Source organism: Mesitornis unicolor, unplaced genomic scaffold (genome assembly GCF_000695765.1).
Source record: "Mesitornis unicolor isolate BGI_N332 unplaced genomic scaffold, ASM69576v1 scaffold1318, whole genome shotgun sequence".
Taxonomy (NCBI): domain Eukaryota; kingdom Metazoa; phylum Chordata; class Aves; order Mesitornithiformes; family Mesitornithidae; genus Mesitornis; species Mesitornis unicolor.
In genome coordinates this window covers 1,693-16,992 of record NW_010200952.1, presented here as the reverse complement: position 1 = coordinate 16,992, position 15,300 = coordinate 1,693, and the positions used below count along the sequence as shown (strand labels likewise).

Here is a 15,300-nt window from a genome sequence, read left to right as displayed (position 1 = left end):
GGCTGAGGGAGCTGGGGGGTTCAAGTGGAGAAGAGGAGGTGAGGGGAGACCTGATCCCCTCTGCAGCTCCTGCCAGGACGGGGTAGCGAGGGGGGGAGGTTTCTTCTTCCATGTAACCAGTGACAGGAAAAGAGGAAATAGCTTCAAGGTGCACTAGGAAAGGGCTCGGTTGGATCTGAGGAAAAATTCCTTTAATGAAAGCGCGATCAAGCACTGGCAGGGGCTGCCCAGGGCAGTGGTGGAGTCCCCATCCCTGGAGGGGTTCAAGAAGCACCTGGATGTGGCACTTGGGGCCATGGTTTAGTGGCCATGGTGGGGTTGGGTTGATGGTTGGATTTGATGATCTTGGACATCTCTTCCAACCTCAATGACTCTGTGACTACGTGTGGTGATGTGCACAGTGGGACCTTGACTTCAATGTCTATCGCAGTGGTCGTCCTGCTTGTAACCACCCTCTCCTTAAATCTCATCGGGGTTATTTTAAACCAGAGTGCAATTGAATTGTGAAGTCCTGTGACAAAAGATAGGAGCTGATGATGAGTTGCTCACGATTAGGAAATGTTTCGCTCTCTCTCCTTGGAGATGGTGGGAGTGTTTCGTAATTAGCCCTTTGTGCAAAACTTCTATTTTCTTGTGAAATAGGTGGTGGTTCTTGCTGTCAAAAGCAGCACGGAAATAGATGGAAGGGTGATATAACCTAGCAGCCCGCAGACTTATCTGTGTATCTCCCTGGTGCATATTTATAACGGTTGAAATGTTGTTTGAACTGAAGCTTGGAAACAGTTTGGATTTTTCTTTGTCAGTATAAATGTGTTAGGGATGATGGTTACCATTTATTTGTGCTTTTACTTTGCTTTTTCTTCTCCTGATCTGTGGCAGAAACGGGCTCTGCCTGTTTAGCCATGTGAAGGGCCTGTGGGGGGGGTGTGATGGTGCTCTTGCAGTCTCCCCGATCGCAGTACCTCAGTGAAGAACTCTTAATGTATTTATTTTCCCATGTAACTATGCCTGTGTTCAGTTGATCACGGCAGTGTTAATATATAGAACGTATAGAACAAGCCAGAGCACTTTCCTGCCATCTACGTTGGTATTTGTGTTGTACCGTGCCCTGATTTGCTTTGGTGTTGCTCTTCTCTCCCTGCAGGCCCTGGGCTGTTTGCTGTACAAGCTCTGCTACTTCACTTTGCCGTTTGGGGAGAGCCAGGTGGCGATCTGCGACGGCAACTTCACCATTCCAGATAACTCTCGGCATTCGCAAGACATGCACTGCCTCATCCGTGAGTGTCTCTGGCAGCGCCACGATCCACTTCCACAGAGCTAAAACACAGCAGAGGTGTTTTCTTCTTATATTCCCTGCTCCTACAGTAAAAGCGTTGGTGTTTCTCCTCTTTTAAGACCACAGGGGTGGTTAAAGTGATCTTTTCGTAGCTTAGGAGATCACTTTGCGTAAGACAGTCACGACAAAGACATTTCTGTTTGGCTGGGCTGTAGTGAACTCTGTGGAAAGGCAGGAAACCAGACAACCATTTGGTTTAAGGGTCCTGCAGAAACTTGCACAATAAGCCTATTTATACAGCAACGTATTTCTCCAGTAATAAATCTGTTTGGATAAGGAGCTGAAAAGAACCACAGTGACTTAGACTGGCGATAAGAATTCATCTTCTGTGAACTGAGAAGCAGAATTTAAATGATTTATAAATAACCCACTGACTCGAGTGAATGTGTAATTAGGGGTACAATGCGCTCCTCTTGGCAAAGCTGGGCCAGCTCTCTTGTTTTCAGCACAGCATTTGATTTTTAATTTTTTTTCTCCTAGCCACAATCTTGACTAACACAGAGTTGATGTGTTTGCAGAGCAGCCTGGGATTTGCTTTGCTTATGCAGAGGTGGGGAGATACATATATATATATATATCTCATATGTGGCTGGTTGGTCTTCCTGCCCCACTGACACACGGGCCCTGGATCGAGCTCTTTTCCTGCGAGTTTACTTGGAAAAGCAGAAGTGGAAATTTATGCTGTGCCCTGAGCAGGGAGGCTGCATCCCCCTGGAGCCTTTGGTAGCAGCTACAAGCTCTTTGTAGCTGTACTGGAAAGATATGTCCCAGTCCATCCTGATGGTCCTGCCCTGTTCTCAGCTGCCCTTGAGGATCAGCTCAGCCCCACTGACCGGGTGCAGGGCACCCTGTTAGCACCTGGGTATAGCAGATGTAAAATCATAGGATAGTTTGGGTTGGAAGGGTCCTTTAAAGCTGATCTGGTCCAACCCCTGCAGTAAGCAGGGACATCCTCAACAAAATCAGGATGCTCAGAGCCCTGTCCAACCTGACCTTGAATATTTCCAGGAATGGGGCATTTACCTCCTCTCTGGCCAACCTGTGCTGTGATCTACCACCCTCAGCACAGCAAATGCCTTCTTTGTGTCCAGTCTGATGCACTGCCACACATGGCTCACACAAATCACAGATTCACAGAGTGTATTGGGTTGGAAGGGACCTTTAAGCTGATCCAGTCCAACCTTGCAGTGAGCAGGGACATCTTGAACCAGACCAGGTTGCTCACAGCCCCATCAAGCCTGGCCTTGAACATCTCCAGGGATGGGGCCTGCACCACCTCTGGACAACCTGTGCAGTGATCGACCACCTCATGGGGAAGAGCTTTTTCCTCATATCCAACCTAAATCTCCCCTTTTCCAGTTTAAAACCATCACCCCTCATCCTATTGCTCCATGCCCCAGTGAACAGCTCTTCCCCAGATTTCTTACAGGCACCTTTCAGGTCCTGGAAGGTCACCATAAGGTCCCCCCAGAGCCTTCTCTTCTCCAGGCTGAAGAGCCCCAACTCTCTCAGCTGTCCCCATAGCAGAGCTGCTCCAGCCCTTGGATCATCTTTGTGTCCCTCCTAAACAGAATAGGGAGATTTATGATATTGCATCTCTCTTTTAAAGGGTACATGCTCGAACCAGACCCTGACAAGAGACCTGACATTTATCAAGTTTCCTACTTTGCGTTCAAACTGGCGAAGAAGGAATGCCCCGTCCAGAACGTCCAGGTGAGGAGCAAGGGATGGGCTGTTGGAATATTGAATATTCTGCCATATTCTGTGAGTTGTTCCCCTGTTTGTAACTAGGAGGGTCTTTTCTGGGAGGGAAGAGGGGCAGACATCAGAGTTTTGTTTCCTGTATTGTTTATTTCTGTTTGTCCCTGGTTTATCTCCTCACCCAGTTACCAGTGTGAGGCCAACCAAGAGATCTTGTGTGTGTGAACGTGGAAAATCAGGCCGTGCTTGTGAAAACCGATGTGATTTCCCGGCACATGTGTCTCAGTGTCTGTAATTTGCACTGGGGTTGGTTTTAAACATCACGGTTTTGTGTCTGCCACTTGCATCTGAGCTACATCAGAGCTTGCACAACCATCTGCCCCTTCTTAGTGTATCTTCATAGACTTCAACTGAAAAACAGAGTTGACAAGTGTTTCCTTATGGTGTTATGGACATCTGTGACATGACATTTTATTTTATTATTTCCAAGTAATAAGAAACCTATTTTTTTTCTCCATCTTCAGGTGGTTATTTATGGTCTGTATGTATAAGACATGGGGTTTGGTGCTATTATACCTGTACCTTTTATAGCAGTATCAATAAGAATTGCTGCTATTGGCCCCAGGTTGTCTTTGAAGAATACCCAGGTTGTCCTATGAGGATCTTTGTTCAGATTTCACATGTAGTAGATGGTCAAAAAGCCGTATTTTTTCCCTTGTAAAGACTCCCAGACTGCTGTCTCCTCATGATATTAACACTGAGTGGTTCGTCCAACTTGAGAAATAATTGCTTTGGGGACCTCGTAGTCTCCCCATCTCATTGAGATGCTTTTGCAAGTTATTTGTGACTCTCTCTTCTGCCCTCACAATACAAAATGTGGTGTTTTTGGGATCTGCAGAACTCTCCGATCCCCGCTAAACTCCCAGACCCAGTTAAAGCAAGTGAAGCTGCTGCCAAGAAGAGTCAACCCAAGGCCAGGTAACCACAGCTGCATTGCACAGCCCTCTTTTTATTGTCTTGCTGCTGTTTTATTAGGAAAGGTGCTTGGTATATTTAGCTGCTTCCTTGTGGGCTTGCATTTCCACGTGGAGACAAACACTGCAGTCCTGAGGCTGCTGCTTCAACCACATAAATAACCATTGATCTGAAAGGCAGAAAATGCAGATATTAGGGGAAATATTTCTGCATGCGGGGGGTGGAGGTGGGGATTGGGCATCCTCAGCATGACTCAACAGCCAGGCTGTCTGTGCTGGAGACATTTCTTGTTAGCAGCACTTGAAGTTCATGCACTTGGATGAATCTTTGGTGTCATCCAGAGGCAGTACCTGAGAGCAAAGCCAGGAGAAAGCCTGCAGCAGGCCTGGAATTGGCCCAGACAACGCGATCCTGCTGAGAAACTGCGCTGGGGCCTGTCGCTGTTTGAGCGCAACCCTCGGCAGATGACAACCTGACCCAGTCATGGCTGTGTGAAGCTGCTGTGATTTCTGCAGTTTCTATCATTTCTTCTGGGGGTGACATGAAAGCCCAAGCAGGCTCCGTCTCCAAAAGCCCAATTAGTGGGGAAAGCACCGTACCGCTGTGGTTTTTCTCCTCTCCTGCTGCTGCTTCCTCTGCCGATGATGCTGCAATGGGGATGTGTCAATTCAGTTGGACAAAACTTGTACCTTCTTTGCTGCAAAGTGAGCAGCACAGCAGCAGGCACTCCAAAACCAGCACACATCTCCTGTCTGCCAGTCCCAGGAGTCTGCTTTGCCAGTTTTTGTAATTGAATACAGTTACCCTCACGTTAGGGAACTACTTGATACCTAACAAGCAAATGTATCCACAGGAGGGCAGGGTGGTGGCTTCTTGGCTCTGTTGCTGTGCAGTTTGGGAGCTCAGTAAATATTGAGCAGAGATCAGGAGAGGTCGGATGACCTGATTTTGGGGTAGGTGTACTTAAGTTAAGGTACTTCTAAAGATGGCAATTTAGGCAACGCTGCCCAGAGGTACCAGCTGCTCTGAAGCTGATTTGTTATGTCCTTCATCTGCTCGTACTGAACTCGAAGTGGATTTAAACAATATGTTGCAGCAAATATTTGAGCTGAACGATTTTGACAAGTTCCAGCTGTCCAACAGGACAAGATGCCACGATTGGCAAAGAAGTCAAAATTATAATGTTGGATGAACTGTTGTGAGTGCATCCGTTAAGTGTTACTGTGCTGGCAGTTTTCTGGGGAGTCGTGTGTGTCTGGATGCCCACAGAAGTTTCTCTTTATCAGTCTCATACTGCTAAAGTATGGATGAATTTTTAAACTCGTGCCATGTTGCATACATCAAATACCGAGCTAACAAAGACCATGCTCTTACCATTCCTTTTATTCCTCGTCTTACTTTATAGGCTGACAGACCCCATCCCTACGACAGAAACGTCCATAGCTCCCCGCCAGAGACCTAAAGCAGGACAGACGCAGCCCAACCCTGGGATTTTACCCATCCAGCCAGCCCTGACGCCTCGCAAGAGACCCACGGCTCAAGCAGCCATTCAGCCGCAAGGTGAAGCGACGTTCCCTGTGCGGGCGCTGTGTACTGCGGGACTGTGGTGCACGTTGAGCTAACAGATCTGTATTTTTATTTTCCCTACCAGTTGCAGGACCTGCTGCCCTGGGCAGTGCTCAGCCTTCGCTCCCTGCAAGCGTTCCCCAGCAAAAAGCTGCACCTCAACAGGCTCCAGCGCAGCCCCAAGCCAAGCAGGCGCCAGCTCCACCGCAGGCCCCAGCGGCGCAGCCCCAGGTCCCTTCTACTCAGCCCCAAGCCACCCCTCAGCATCAGCAGCAGCTTTTCTTGAAGCAGCAGCTTCTGCAGCAGCAGCAGCAGCAGCAACAACAGGCTGCGTATTACCAGCAGCAGCAGATGATGCAGGCTCAGCAGGTAGGTGTGCACGGCCGTGTTTGCTGCACGCATCCTGTACTAGAGGCCTGCAAAGCCGCATCTTTACATTTATGGCAAGTTCCCTGGTTTTTGTGGGGATAGGTGTGGCTTTCAGGCATTTTCCAATGCGCCTCCAGTTCTCTAGCAAGGCTTTTTGCTCCACAAAGCTGGCATTTTTAACTGTCAATGTGCAAGGCCTTGAGATAATTTTGTCATGTATAAATGTAAAATAAGCAGTGCTGGTTAAGATTTTACAGCTTCGAGTGTTTTAGGGTCTTGAGGTCAATGCTCAGCTGAGGAGTACATCTCAGAGGGGTACAGCTTCTCCTCTGATCTCTTAGTGGTGCAAGCAGCCTGGTGTGCTTTTTTTAATGGTAAGATTCGGGTCTGGTTTTGTAGCAGGCTGCGGCGATAGGGAGCTGTGAACACGATGTGTTAGACGGGATGTGCCTAGATGAGACTTGTGTGAGGTGTTTATAGCAGCACAGATCTCTGCTCAAGCATGTTTACCAGTGGAAGCAAAGGGACAGTAAGTTGTCCTATCATGGGGAAATGTTTAGAATTGATAAAAATGGAGAAAAGAGTTTGGGACCACAGGACAGGCTGTGCTGTGGGAGCCCTGTATGGGCAGATGGAGCACAGAAAGGACCTAATGTTAGACCAGAAAGCCATTTACCACCACTTCTGTGCAGGTGGTCTCCAAGCTATCCCAGCCTGTTACTGCTTTGCCACTTGCAGTGGCTGTAACCATTCCTGCAGATAACCCCGAGTTCTGGTGGTGGTACCCCAGTTCCCAGCCACTCAACCACTGGTTCTTTCCCAGTTCCCAGTGATGCAGCAAGGAGCGCCAGCACAGCAGCAGCTGATGCAGAACTATTACCAGCAGCAGCAGCAACAGCAGCAGCAGATGATGGCCCAGCAGGCAGCGATGCAGCAGAAGACAGCGGTAGCAGCAGCTCAGCAAAAGCCGCAAGCCCCAGCGCCGCAGCCCCAGCCACAGCCCCAGGCCCAGCAAAGCGCAGCCCAGCCAGCGCAGCCGCAGGAGCAAGTGGTGAGAGCCTTGTGGGAAGAGGGCAGTGGGATTTGGAGTTAGTGAGTGCTCTCCTGCCAGGTCATACAATCACAGTGTGTTTTGGGTTGGAAAGGACCTCAGAGCCCCCCCAGTCCAACCCCCCATGGGCAGGGACACCTCCACCAGCCCAGGCTGCTCCAAGCCCCGGCCAACCTGGCCTTGGGCACTGCCAGGGAGGGGGCACCCACAGCTTCTCTGGGCAACCTGCGCCAGGGCCTTACCACCCTCTCATGGAAGAATTTCTTCCTAATATCCAGTCTAAATCTCCCCTCTTCCAGTTTAAAACCATTCCCCCTCATTCTGTCACTACCTGCCCTTGTGAAAATTCCCTCCCCAGCTTTCCTGTAGGACCCCTTCAGGTCCTGGAAGGCTGCAATAAGGCTCTTCTAGTGCCTTCTCTTCTCCAGGCTGAATAGCCCCAGCTCTCAGTTGGTCCCCGTAGGGGAGGTGCTCCAGCTCCTCAGCATCTCCATGGCCTTCTCTGCTCCCGCTCCAACAGCTCCATGGTCTTTTTGTGTTGGAGGCTCCAGAACTGGACACAGGTGGGGTTTCACCAGAGCAGAGTATAGAGGGGCACGTTCCCCCTGGCCCTGCTGGCCACACTTATGATGCAGCCCAGGATGGGGTTGGTTTCTGGGCTGCAGGCACACATTGCTGGCTCATGTTGAGCCCAACACTGCAAGTCCTTCTCCTCAAGACTGCTCTCATCTGTTCTTCTCCCAGCCTGGATTTGTGCTTGGGATTGCCCCTACCCAGGTGCAGGATCTTGCACTTGTTCTTGTTGAACTCCATGAGGTTGATGTGCAATTCTTTGCACTGCTCTGTCCAATGCGTGCTGGACTCTCGAGTTGTGCTCTGGGTCCATAGAAGAAAGATGAGTAGATGGTGAGTAGAAAGCAGACGAGAAGATTTTAGTAGCTGCTTAGCACAGCATCTCTCTATCCCTCCCTTGTCATGTTGCCTTAGAAGACACATGATAAACTCTTAAAAATTATTCATACTTGATGCATCAGGGTATGCTGCTTGTTTGGGAAAACTGTCTTGTATTGAGGGCTCTGGTGCAGAGGAAGGTGTGAGCAGCCTTTCTGGTTGTTTCTGGAGTTGGGATCACTTTTTTCTTTAATGAATACTATGAAAAGGAGACTTTTCAAAGCACTGTATCTATAAATAAATAAATTATCCACTTTCGCAATCATCTGAACCTGTGTCCAAAACAAATGTTCCTTACTTAATAGAAAACAGGGCTGTCTGCAGCAGGGAAGCTGCCAGCTGCAGGGTCTGCAGTTCACGTGGGAGGAACCTGGGCCTTTTGCTTTCGTTCCTGCGTGGTCCCATCCGCTCGTGCTTGGTTTTGGGAGTGCAAAGTGTCCCTGACTGTAGTTGTGTGTTGGAAAGAAAGCAAAGGCAGGCACCAGGCAAGGGGAAGCTGCCCATGATTTTGCAAAGCAAGCAGTCCCTGCTACCAAACCCCTTTGGGTACACAGCGTTAGAGCCCAAACTAAGGGTCAGTTTGTGCTTGCTGCTTTGTGAGTTATTCAGGACCTAATTCATCTCTGGAGCATGCTTTGAAGTGACATCAGGAATTAATTTAACTAATAAACTCCAGAAGCCGACGACCTGAGCCGGGAAGCAGTGTTTGCTTTACTCTGCTGTGTCTCAGGGCTCTGTCACATTCACCCCCTTTGCTTTTGTATCAATTTTCAGTGCTCTGCTGGTTGTTAGGGCAGGTGACAGCCTTGGAGCCGTTGTGTTCCTGGTCTCGTTGTTGTTTTGCTGATTGACCTGGGGCAAATCAGTTTTTTGAAGCTGCTGGGAGATTTCCAGTACGTGCAGACAGGTTTTGGATGAGGCCCATTATTACTCTGGTCTTTTTAGAGGAGAAACACCTGAAATGTGGTATTGAAGTGCATCTCTAAAGAGCTTTGCTGTGATTCACTAGCACAGAAGCAGGCTTAATTTTATTAAATCAGCCATATACACCTGGGAGGTTGATCAGAATGAATGCATCTGGACACATTTCCACTCCTGCAGCAGTCAGTGGTTTAAAAAATGATGGTGAGACGCAGTCTCTGCAGAGCAGGACCCATCAAAACCTTTTCACGTTACAAAACCTCAGCTTAATAAGCTCTGCATTCGTTTTTGTGGCGATTTTGGCACTGCCCTTTTGTTTCTCGGCACCAAACGTACTGTTCTGCAGTGACCTACATAGCGAGATGCAAGGTGGGTGCATCAGAAGCAGCCGGGTCAGGTTGCTGTGCATTGACCTGCCTGGAAACACCAGATGAAAAGCAGGAGAGCTGACCGCTTGTTTGCCTTGCCCTGCTGTGGGAAGGCACCACGCTGGGGCTGTAACTCTTCCTCCTTGCCCTCTGAGGTCTTTCCAAGTGTTTAATCCATTTTCTTTGGGTGGACGTGGCCTGGGGTGACTCAGGGTGGGGACAGGGCCAGGCCCAGGCGGTGGAGGTGACGTGCGCAGCTTTTTCTGGTTTTCCTGCTAGAAATCAAACCACGATATCTCACCGGCAGAGAGGTTTTGAAAAGTCACATAATGCTGCTGTTTATCACTACAAAACAGTGTCTCAAGTATTTGTAGGTTGTCGAGTTTAACACACGACTGAGGTAAAGGAAAAATAAGATCAGTTTGCAGAAACTCCTGTAAGTTTTCAACGGGTTTGTAGCTGGGCTGTCTTGGCTTGCACCTAAACCGAACATGCCTGTTTCTCTCCAGATTTTAATGATAAATGTTCCTGTGGCCCTTGCATTTTAAATTTATTTTTATTTTTCTAAGAAAGCTTCTTGCACAAGATCTCTGCAGAAGCGCCGTACTCCCGTAGGGATTTGACCCCAGTCACACATCATCCACTGGAAGAAGCGCTGCTCTCCACCTCACCCCCACTCCTCGTGTCCCTGTGACAAGACTCCATTTTTTCCATCGTTTAATTTTCACTTTTTCATTATATTTTTCAGCCCTTGCCAACAAGGACTTAACCTTTTTATTTTCTCCCCTAGATGCAGGGGCAAATGAGGCAACAGCAGAAACCTCAAACCACGCCGCCCCCAGCAGCGCAGGGCCAGAAGCTGGGCTCTCTCACCCCTCCGTCCTCCCCCAAGACGCAGCGTGCAGGGCACAGGAGGATCCTGAGCGATGTGACCCACAGCGCGGTGTTTGGGGTTCCGGCCAGCAAATCCACCCAGCTCCTGCAGGCGGCTGCTGCTGAGGCCAGTCTCAACAAGTCCAAGTAGGTGGCTGCTCCCTTGGGATCAAGGGGAACAGAGGGAGGGGGTAGATGAGGCTTTTTGGAGGTCTGATTTTTTAATTTTTAGAAGATAAATGTGATAGATAGGGGTGTGATAGATAGGGGTGTGATAGATAGGGGTGTGATAGATAGGAATATATAGAAGATAGGGGTGTGATAGATAGGAATATATAGAAGATAGGGGTGTGATAGATAGGAATATATAGAAGATAGGGGTGTGATAGATAGGAATATATAGAAGATAGGGGTGTGATAGATAGGAATATATAGAAGATAGGGGTGTGATAGATAGGAATATATAGAAGATAGGGGTGTGATAGATAGGAATATATAGAAGATAGGGGTGTGATAGATAGGAATATATAGAAGATAGGGGTGTGATAGATAGGAATATATAGAAGATAGGGGTGTGATAGATAGGAATATATAGAAGATAGGGGTGTGATAGATAGGAATATATAGAAGATAGGGGTGTGATAGATAGGAATATATAGAAGATAGGGGTGTGATAGATAGGAATATATAGAAGATAGGGGTGTGATAGATAGGAATATATAGAAGATAGGGGTGTGATAGATAGGAATATATAGAAGATAGGGGTGTGATAGATAGGAATATATAGAAGATAGGGGTGTGATAGATAGGAATATATGGAGCATAAGAATTTTGGAGATTTATGCCCACAGAGGATTTGGTTTGAAGCTTTAATTGCTTTCTTGGCTGAGTTCTGTTTTCCTTGTGTGTGCTCAGGCTATCCAAAGAGTGTTGAATGTTATACTTCACTAAAACCTGTTGCTCCTCCCACCTTATTTGTTCTCTTGAATTATTGCTGCAGAGTAACTTGATTTCATAGCTCCAATAGAAAAATGTGTCCAGAGCTACAAATGGCTTTGAGAATCTCTGAGATAAATGTGGGCAGCAAACTCTGAGGTCTAAATAAGTCTTTGCCTTCCCAAGACCACAGTTTAGGGCTTTTTTCAGCAACTTCCTGCCAACCTCCCCAAGGGCAGAAGTCCTCCTGAGTGCTTCCATGCTCCCCAAATGCTGAGTGAACAGGGTGTTAGAAAAAGCTGGTGTCATTTCAGCCGTTCCACCAGCAGCCGTGGTGCAGGCTCCGGCATCAGCACGTCCCCAGGAGCACCTGCGAGGCCACTTTTATATGACCTATATAGGAAACCTCCATGTGGGCATCGCAGAAAATCATTTCAGATGGGATGCTGCTGATGCTTGTTTTAATCCCTGACACCAGGATGCTCACCCAGATTAGGGGTGGGTAAGGCTGACTGGTCCCAGCTTTCTGGGCGTGCAGGCGCAATAACTCGTGTGGAGTGTTTTAAGTAGGAATTAATTATAATGCAATGGCTTGGACCAGCTCGTAGTGCTGGCCGGAGGGTTTAAATGGGTTATTAATGATTATTCTTTGGGGTGATCACATCCAGATCTGCTTCCACCACACCCTCGGGTTCCCCACGGACCTCCCAGCAGAATGTCTACAACCCGCCCGATGTCTCCGCGTGGAATCCGTTTGATGACGATAACTTCTCCAAGCTCACAGCTGAGGAGCTGCTGAACAAGGACTTTGCAAAGCTGGGTGACGGTAGGTTCATGGTGATGGTTTAATACCAGCCTGCTCCCAAAAAGGAGGATGGCATGGAATGATGCTGCCTTTGGTTAGATGCTGCTGGGGTGCTCCCATGTTATTTTCCATGGTCCTCTGTGCCCGTAAGAGCTAAATCCTTCCAATTTCCCTTCTCCTTGTCCTCTTTGCTGAGCAATTGCAATTAAATCTCATGATCCTCAAAGGGAGAGGTATTAACTGCTTCTAAAGTGGCTTTGATCAGTTGGTTTAAACTACAGTTTAAACTCTGCTTCTTCTGCAAGTTATGATCACTGAAATGGTGTCCTAAAAATCTAGGTAAGTGAGCAGCCTTCAGGTTGGAAGTTCTTCATTTAAATCTGCATCTGGTATTTCAGGGAAAGCTCCAGAAAAGATGGGCACCTCCACTGAGAACTTGATCCCAGGTTTCCAGCCGGCTTCATCTGCAGCCCAGGCGGATGCGTTTGGTGGCTCTTCCTTCACTGCTGGATCAGGTGGGTTTGTGAATATCCCCCACAGGGGGTTTTTATATATTTATATATATAATTATGCCGTGGATAGCACTGCAGAAAAGTCACAAATCTTTGTCATAGCCTCTTTGAAAGGAAGCTAAAACTGATATAAATTGAGCTGTAGGATGGGGTTGGCCCTTCAGTAAAGGAGGGAAGGTAGGAACGGCGCGGGTCCTTGTCACAGCTGGGTGGCAGAGACGGGAGGCACCGTCTGTAGGCAGAGGTGAGGCTTTTGGTGAGGGAAGAAACTCAGTGAGCCATTAAAGGTCACAAGAAAGCTTCTTAACGTGTTGAAGTTCCTTGCAGCTCATAATTAGAAGTAAAATATGTTGCGTAAAATAAGTGACGTGACTTGGAGACGTTGGTCAGACGCGCTGGAGGATATTCCTTGCCTGCAGTTGTTAGGTTGGATGAAGGAGGCAAGGAGCAGGGATAATAATGTCTGTGCTGCAGAAGGAGGAGAACAGCAGGGACAGGAAAGAGCAGGGAAAATCCTCAGAGGAGAGCACAGGTGGAAGTTTTAGGGCTTTTGCACTGGCTGCACTGTCAGGATCCAGAGACCAGGAGTCCCTGGCTGCTCTGAGGAGCTTTTCTGTAGGGGTCTCTGCATGTGTGACCTTGTCTGGTGCCTCCTTTGGTACTTGGGCACTGAGGTTTTGCCATGAGCAGCCCTTTCTATGCTGAGAAACTGTGAGTGCTGCTTGTTTCTGGTTCTTCAGCATCAGTTCCCTCCTACCAGGATCCCAAAAATCCTCTGCCCTGTCTTGTGAAGCCGTTGTTACAGGTGACAAAGAAACTGATGCTTCCCCATGAAAGTGCCCCAACCCTTGATGAGAGGAGTCCTGGGATCGAAGAATCCTTTGTGGGGCAAGAAGTGACAAATCCATTTACAGTCACTTCTATTTATAAAAAGAGATTTAGAGGAGCTTATAACTGAGCTTGGTGGTGTTGGCTCTTACCTGAGAATTAAGGAGCTGAAATCCATGATGCAGAAGTGCTCCAGGGAGCTGCTTTCTGAGTCTGCCCAGCTGCTCAGTGCCTTGTGAGCAGTTTGGGATGCTCCATCAGCCTTTGTGGCATGATGTTGGGTGGCAGCAGCTCCAGATTCAGCTGTAAAGCGCCTTTTGAGAGTCATCTGCATGCTCTGCATACTCTGGACACTGGAGCACGTTCAATTATCTTTAAAATGTGCCTCTCGTGTCCTCTGATTTGGCATAGAAAGGTGTCTTGGAAATTCAGTGCTGACGCTGGGGTGGGCACTTACAGGCCTTATCTTTTTCTTTCCTCATAGATCCCAGCCTGTCTGATGCGAGGTGCTGTGTCTTTTATTTCAAAGAGGCCCAGCGTGGGGCTGGCTTTGCTGAGTGTGCTTTGCCAAGGCATTTCACCTATTGCGCCCTGTAAAGCGAGATGATAGCACTTCCCTTTCAAGGAATGTTTTGAGATCTGTGGGTGAAATTGTGCTGGAGAGCTACCTGGTCATACTTGTTTGGTTTATATGGGCTTTTTTCTCCTCTTCACATAAACCTCTTCTGAAGGTGTAGGTGTGTGTTGTTCTTGTCAGGCTGTAGCTTGGCCTCCAATACTGCGCCGAGATTTTTGCTGGATGCTTGCTGCTTTTCCCTCTCCTCTGTTTCACTCTGCCTCTTCTCTTCCTGCTTCCCAGCTGAAAAAACGAAAGACATTCTGAGTCTGGACGCGAGCCCTCCTCTCCTGACTGTGCCTGATCCTTTCATTCCTCTCCCGTTATCCGACACGCCAGGTAACTGGAGCTGAGTTTGTGGAGGGGGCAGATTGTATCATTTATTTTGTACTCTTAATCTCCCAGTTTTATTTCTAAGCACATTGAAATTCTGAGCCTCTGGTGCTGGGCACCGATGAGCTCTGCTGAATTTGGTCCTTTCTGCCATGAATATCAGTGTGGTGGGAGCGGTGCTGAGCTCGAGAGCCCTTTATCATAGCAGACCCTAGGGTTATTGTGTGGTTTCTAGTGCCAGTAATGTTGGTGTCTTTAAAGATTCAATGTTTAAAGCCAAAAATAATCACTGGGTAATTACCTGTTCTGACCTAAGCCCTTTTGAAATTGCTCTCCAGCTTTGAAATTGTAGACTTTTATTCTTGTTAATCTCTCTTTTTCCTAAAAGCCAGTGTTTCTTTGGCTTCCAAGACCTATTGCAAGCACTGCTTCATGTGAAGCACAAGTTAACGTGTAACCTTTCCTGTTCTGGCAAGATTTGCTGGTGCAGTTGGTAGCTATTTCCATTTACCTCGCCATACTTAAAGGTCTTTCCTGCGTGCGTGTTTCTGACTGCAGCAGCCAACACTTTTTAGCACAAGATTATGTAAGTGCTTAGGAGCTTATTTGCAAATCAGTGGGATTTGGGAGATGGGAATGTTTTTATCTTGGAGTTTCTCTAAGCCCCTTGGTGAATCCCACCCTTGTCCTCAGCGCAAGCTGTGGACTCAGCAGTAGAGGACCGAGCCTTCAAAACAGGTGGCATCTCTCCATGGAAAGTTAAGCAATTCGGGGAAAAAACCCTCTATTATTTTCCATAACTTGCTTCCTTCTGGTTGGTGCTCAAAGAGCACAAGAAATGGGTTTTGATTCAAAAGGGAGGGTTGAAATGAAAGGGATTCATTTATTTGACTCAGAAATGCTGCAGTTCAAGACACGAAGCAGAACTTAGAGGCTTTCTCCCCAGTATGAGGCCTTGCCAGGAGCTGCCCTGCCCAGCTCTAATTGGAGAAGAATTACAGAAGACAGACGACTGCAGCTTTTTCTTCCTCACCCCCCACAAACGCTATGGAAATGTTGATTTTCCTGACTTGAAGTCCATCAGCCTGGACAGTTATTCAATTCTCTGCCAGCGGTGCTCAATGCATACAGCTGCACACCAAGACAGTTGTTTTCCTTG

At 47.9% G+C, this 15,300-nt stretch overlaps 1 protein-coding gene across 1 annotated transcript in view; it reads left to right on the top strand.

The window, feature by feature from the left end:
• AAK1 (AP2 associated kinase 1) overlaps positions 1-14,147 on the top strand; it is a gene marked incomplete at its 3' end in the record, with an annotated part of 27,763 nt that extends 13,616 nt beyond the window's left edge. The window contains exons 6-15 of the mRNA XM_010189889.1: positions 1,145-1,277; positions 2,946-3,049; positions 3,936-4,015; positions 5,418-5,572; positions 5,664-5,947; positions 6,771-6,998; positions 10,029-10,258; positions 11,716-11,873; positions 12,251-12,367; positions 14,052-14,147. Coding sequence (XP_010188191.1) covers positions 1,145-1,277; positions 2,946-3,049; positions 3,936-4,015; positions 5,418-5,572; positions 5,664-5,947; positions 6,771-6,998; positions 10,029-10,258; positions 11,716-11,873; positions 12,251-12,367; positions 14,052-14,147 — 1,585 coding nt within the window. The remainder of the gene's footprint in view (positions 1-1,144; positions 1,278-2,945; positions 3,050-3,935; positions 4,016-5,417; positions 5,573-5,663; positions 5,948-6,770; positions 6,999-10,028; positions 10,259-11,715; positions 11,874-12,250; positions 12,368-14,051) is intronic.
• Positions 14,148-15,300: the final 1,153 nt, after the last annotated feature.